Source organism: Protopterus annectens, chromosome 8.part0 (assembly GCF_019279795.1).
Source record: "Protopterus annectens isolate FY-2018-M chromosome 8.part0, PAN1.0, whole genome shotgun sequence".
NCBI classification, from domain to species: Eukaryota; Metazoa; Chordata; order Ceratodontiformes; family Protopteridae; genus Protopterus; species Protopterus annectens.
The window spans coordinates 164,537,732-164,544,020 of NC_056741.1; the positions used below are offsets into that span (position 1 = coordinate 164,537,732).

Consider the following 6,289-nt stretch of genomic DNA (forward strand, 5'->3'; position numbering starts at 1 on the left):
GTTTTCAGCTGACTGTGAAGAGTTTTGAAGTTGTGCTGGGACAACAGAAGAGGCACTAGAGGCAGGATCCATGGTGGGGAATGCGTCAGGCTCTTCAGGAGTGGATACCAGTGTTGTCTTGGCCAGTCTGGAGCAATGAGAATCATGTTTGGCCTTTCTGCGCTGGCTTTTAATAGTACTTTGGGCAGCAGAGGAAGAGGTGGAAAGGCATAGACTGTCAATGTTGTCGAATTGAAATAAAGTGCGTCCACTTTCCAGGCCTGTGGATGATAGGTCCTTGAGCAAAATTTTTTCAGTTGGTAATTTCTGTGGGTAGCAAAGAGATCTATGTCTGGCTGTCCGCATGCCAGAGTTATCTTTGTGAAAACTTGAGGATGCAACTTCTATTCGTGTGGATCTGTCATATTTCTGCTTAGGCTGTCTGCCAGTGTGTTTTCCTTCCCTGGCAGGAATTGTACTTGAAGTTGGATTTGCAATTCCAGAGCCGTGTTCCAAAGGAACATGGCTAGTCTGCACAGGGGGTACGAATGAGTTCCTCCCTGTTTGTTTATGTACCACATCACTGTGGTGTTGTCTGTCCTTATCAATAGCTGGCCTGGATGCAGTAGGTCTTTGAAGGCCATAATAGCATTTTGTACTGCTAGCATTTCCTTTTGATTGATGTGTAGGTGCTTCTCTTTTTGGGACCATTTTCCCTGAATACACTGATCTGTCATGTGCGCCCCCCAGGCGTAGTCCGAGGCGTCTGTTGTGATGATTTGATTTGCTTGAGGCATGCAGAAGGGGAGACCTATGTTTCTTTGGCATGCTTGAGCCCACCACAGAAATTCCTTTTGAAGACATGGAATGAGTGGTATAATTGTTTCCAAACTGTGGCTGTGTTGAGACCATAAGTTTTTTAGGTACCATTGAAGTTTCCTCATATGCAGCTTTGCACATGGGATCAGCAGGATGCAAGATGCCATGAATCCCAGAGCCTGCAGGACTTTCCTTGCAGTCAGCCTGGTGAAGGTTGCCATTTTGTGAAGTATTGAGATAGTTGCCCTTGCTTTTCTGGCGTGAGGAAGGCTATCTGGGTGTTTGTATTCAGTCTGGCACCCAGGAAAATTATTGTTTGAGAGGGTATTAGTTTTGATTTCTTTTTGTTGACTGTGTATCCCAGAAAGTTCAACAGTTTTATTACAAACGCCAGGTGTTTCAGAAATATGTGCTTGCTGTCCGCTTGGATCAGGCAGTCGTCCAGATATGGGTATATTTGTATCCCTTGAAGTCTGCAGAAGGCAATTACTAATGCCAGGCATTTCGTAAACACTATGGGCACAGTAGATAAGCCAAAGGGCAATGCAGAGAATTGATAATGGGTTGAACCTGCAAGAAATCTGAGGTATCTTCTGCAATCTTGTCCAATAGGGACATGCAGGTATGCCTCCTTGAGGTCCAATGTTACCAGCCAAAACTCCTTGCCCAGCATGGGAAGAAGCTGCTGTAATGTGAGCATCTTGAATTTTGGTACGAGTAAATATGTGTTTAGGATGGATAGGTCTAAAATAGGTCTCCAATCTTTGTCCTTCCTTGGTACCAGGAATAGTCTGGAATAAAAACCTTGACCCTGTTCTTTTGCAGGTACCTCTTGAATAGCTTTCATGTCCATGAGAGCTGAAATTTGTTTTTGTGCCTCTGCCCTTTGATTTTGTGGCAGGCTTGGCATGCCTCTCATTTTTGGAAGGGTGTGAAAGTGGAATCTGTAGCCTCGGTCTATAATGTCCAGGATCCATTTGTCTTTTGTGACAATATGCCAGTTTTTTGAAAATAATGCCAGTTTTCCGCCTAAAGGTGCTGCCATTAAAGCTTTGCTTGGCATGCAAAGGGGAAAGTCATTGTGTCTGCTTTCTGAATGACTGTGATCTATCTTCTCCACCTCTTGGTGTAGGTGCTTGCCATTGTCTGGCTCTGAATGATCCTTGAGATTGCCCTCTACCCCTCGGGCGCCTGTATCTGCCTCTTTGAGGTCTGTCCGTGGCTGGAAAGGACCAATTTTTGAAGGCCAGTTTCTGCTGAAACGTGGAGGTTGTACCTGTAGGAAATCTTTCACTGTTTGCATTGATCTTGCCTTTTCCTCCATTTTCTTTAGTACCTCTTCAGCTTTAACACCAAACAATACATCTTTTTGAAGAGGTGCATCTAGTAATTTAGCTTTGACATGATCTGGTAAGGTTTGCTCTTTGAGCCAAGCATGTCTATGTATGACAGACCCTGTAACAGCAGCCCTACATGAGGCCTCTAAAGCATCAAAACCACACTGCAAGGTATGTTTACCCACTTGCTCTGCACTATGCAACAAATCCTGCAATTCCTTTAAATCTGGTTGCTCAGGTTGTGTCATTTTGCTTTTCAACTGAGATAACAAAAACTGTTGATACTTTAACATATGGAACTGACAGTTTAATGCCCTCATGGTTAAAGTGGCCGAGGTGTACACCTCCCCCCCCCCCCCATCTTTCTAAAGCCCTGGAATCTCTCTCTGAAGGTAATGGGTTTTTAGCAGTAGAGGCCTTAATTCCCTTGGGACCCTGTGAAATAGTTTCTGGGTCAGCAGCATGGCTTTTGTATAGGAACTGGTGTGAATCAGGAACCCGGTAATACCTGTCAGGTTTAACAGGAGCTGGAGGTAAAGAATCTGGGTTGAGGCTGGCTTCTGTGTACACATCATCTAATATATCCAAGACAGGAGGGATAGTCAGAGGCCTGTGCTGGGGAAGCAAGAGAAAATCCCTGAGCCTTTTCTTGGAATCTGAGTAATCTTGGTCTTCCCAGTGAAAGTGTTCCCTCAAGGCATGTAGGGTTTCCCCAAAAGAATAGTCCTCAGGGGGGGAGACCGAGGGAATGGACTCCTCAGCATCAGAGTCTTCAAAAGGGGAATATGAATATTCCTGGTCCTCAGAATGTTCTGAGGTAATAGAGGCTTGATCTGAGGAAGGGTAGTCTTCCTCCAATCTGGGCCTTTTGTCCGAGGGGGGTTGAGAACCCCTGATAAGAGTAATCAAATCCTCAGCCATTTTGAGCATCTGTTTTTTAGGCATGGGGCCTTGAGAGGGGGTCCCGTGGACCTTGTTTTTTAGTTTTCATGGCTGCTTTAGATTTTGTGAAAGCCCTAATGGAAAAGGAGGAAAGCCTGAAGACACCTTGAGAAGTGGCAGGCCTGTCTAAACTCTGAGTTTCCCCGCCAAGAGTGGCGTTGGTATCTGTAGTCGGAATGGGGGCCGAGGAGCCTGCGACCTCGAGCACAGAAGACACCGGTAATTAAGTGTCATTGGTACTCAGGGGCTGCGTAGGTGCCTCGCTGAGAACCGGAGCACCGGTAGTCTGCTTTTGCGTGGTGTCGGTAGAAGTCGCGGACCTCGTATGTCGGTCCTTATCTTTGTGTCTTTTACTCAAAACTGGAGTCGGAGTATCCGACGACATAATGCAATTAAATTTACCAAAATAGTGTTGGGCGAACTCCGCCTGATGCTTAATAGTGCGTTTGTTGAATCTAGCACAAAAACGGCAGGCCGAGACGTCGTGGTCTGGGCCTAAGCAAGGAATACAGAAAGAATGGAAATCCTTATGCGGTATTTGCTTCCCACATGAAATGCAATTATTAACTTTGTCTGACATCGGTCTGAGGCAAGAAAAGTTTCAACGGGTACTTAGCTTTCAAGAAGACTTCGGCTGAAATATTTTCGTAAATCTCAGGAGCTGGCCGACCGGCACTTGCGAACTGCTTCTGCTTCGGGCACCGCACGGCAAGAAAGACTGAAGAAGATGGCGTCGGCTGGTTCTTTTATACCCCTGCCGCACTGACGTCAGGGAGGAAGCGACGACAACCGACGCCGGACCTAGACTTTGGAATTCGGCCGACTGAGGACCCGCCTGATGGCAGGATAACCCATCTGTTATGACTGCAGCTGTATGCACGATGAACATGTCAAGCAAAGTATTACTTTGTCTTTAAAGCTAGTCTTGATGACTAGATGGGGAGACAATCTACACCAAGGTTATAAGTATGATTCACTGATTTGGCACTCGAAAAAGGTGGCAAGAGTTTCTGAATGTTTTAGAGGTGTATGCAGCTAGGCCATTTATGGTCCCTGCGATCACTTGTTCAGTATTGTTTTTGTGTTCCTAAATGCAGCAAATGAATGGCAGGCAGGTGATGTACGTTCTTTTGGTGGAGGGAGCCAACACCACAGGTGGTGCAGAGTTTTGTCAGACCTGCATGCAGACTTGGCACTGTCACCAAACTATGCACCCTAAAGGTGTACTCCTCAAGCAACAAGGATTTCTGAATCCCCTACCTTCCCCAACCTTCCGACTATGGGACACTCCTGCAGACCCCCCCCCCCCACTTTGGCTATCTTCCAAGGCAATCATGCTAGAATTAAAGTGGACTTGCAACTTCTGCATTCTCCCTCTGATAACTAGACCACAGCACTGCCACTTCAACACTTTCACTGTACTTTTTTTCCTTGGGAGCAGAGGCTTTCTGCAGTTATCTGCAATGAGTCTTTATGGTATAAAAGATGGGAAACATTCCAGAATCAGGCTAGGGTCAAGACCCAAACTGTGTGCAAGTCAGAAAAGAAGTGCAGAATGCAGGTGTGCAAGTCATATTCCTGAAGCAAGGGGACTAAAGGTACAAAGGCTTACAATATCCAAAAAAATAAATTAAATACAAACAATGAGCCCTAAAAATATCCTTCCAAGTCGGAATGGTCAGATGCTGGGATATAAATCTAGCCCTCACGATAAGCAAAAGGAAAAATAAAGGCTGGGGATTCTGGCAGTATTCTGCCTACTACTAATTTAAGAGGATGCTGAAAAGGTGGAGCTAGAGATCCATCTGTCCACAACCAGTTTTTCCCATTTTTGCACATGTGGTCAGGGTGTCACTTCAATAATGATATTCATCTAAAGCCATGGTTCATACTGCTAGGCGGCTAGCCCTGTTGCGGTTCTACTTCCACATTACACACACACACACACACACACACACACACACACACACACACACACACACACACACCAATGGCCAATTTAGAGTGTCCAATCCACCTACTGCAAGTCTTTGGAATCTAGGAGGAAACAACACCTACAGGAATGCCACACCACATGCAAACTCTGCACAGAAGGCACCCAAATTGAGTAACGAACTGGTGAACCTTGTTCTGTGAAGTAATGCTATCCACTGTGCTGCACAAAATGGAAGAAAAATGTGCAAGGGGTACAATCCTGTTAACCCTGTAGTCAAGTGTTTTTCAGAAAGACCCAACATTAACATTTTCCTTCAGCATGAATGTTCCTTTCAACCTTGTAGCAAAGGGGGAACTCATATCAGTTGGCAGCTACCTTCCTCCACTGCTCTGTATAAAACCCTGTTTGGGAAAAAAAAAAAGAGATACATCTTACCCAATGAGCAATTACTTTGCATCCTGCCATCTGTAGAGCAGCGCAACATGGTTCCAACCACACGCCCTCCAACCACCACCACACGGATGTCACGACCATGAGACTCCTTTACATACTTCTGGAACAAATAAGGGGCTTCATGACGAATTAGATGAACTAGGTCCGCTAAATGATGCTTGTCCCTGGCCAAAAACACAGCTTTTCCTATAGGAAGGGGGACAGAAATGAAGGCACATTAACCATCACCAGTAGCATTTCACACAAGTGCATACTACTGTGCAGGATATAACCCATATAGCTTAGGCAAATACAACACTGATCAATATGAACATCTACATTTTTCAGTAAATGTAGAAAATAAAATTGACTCAAACATTGTTTAAGAAACACTCCTAGCATTTCAACATACTGTCTTCAAGGGAGTACAAAACCACAGCCTTCAAGGACCTATAAAAACATACAAAAAAACACGCATTTAACCTCGGTACTGACTTCAAAGCTTATCTGATTGACAGCTATGACTGCTCCCCTACTAATTCCTTAGCCTGTACCTCAGATGGAGTTTGTACCTTCCCCCAAGCTGAAATATATGAGAAACTACCTAGGAAAACACCTTCCCAAAAAGAAAGTCAAATCTGATGATCTCACATTATTGAGGAATAGTAATTACAGTCGCATGTGACTGTGCATAGACAGGGAGCAACAGCTATCCAATCATCTCTAAGCCATAGGTGACAATCTGGAAGGGGAAGGGGGAATTTGATGCAGATAAAAATATCAGAAAGCATGGATCTAACTTTATGGAAAGTACATAACTTTTATATCTAATGTCTGTTTATCC

The 6,289-nt window shown here is 44.8% G+C and overlaps 1 protein-coding gene across 1 annotated transcript in view; it reads right to left on the reverse strand.

Moving 5' to 3' along the window:
- LOC122808173 (beta-citrylglutamate synthase B-like) overlaps nucleotides 1-5,665 on the reverse strand; it is a gene marked incomplete at its 5' end in the record, with an annotated part of 511,166 nt that extends 505,501 nt beyond the window's left edge. Inside the window, one exon of the mRNA XM_044079142.1 lies at nucleotides 5,449-5,665. Within this exon, the coding sequence (XP_043935077.1) occupies nucleotides 5,449-5,665 (217 nt within the window). The remainder of the gene's footprint in view (nucleotides 1-5,448) is intronic.
- Between the last annotated feature and the right edge of the window lie 624 nt (nucleotides 5,666-6,289).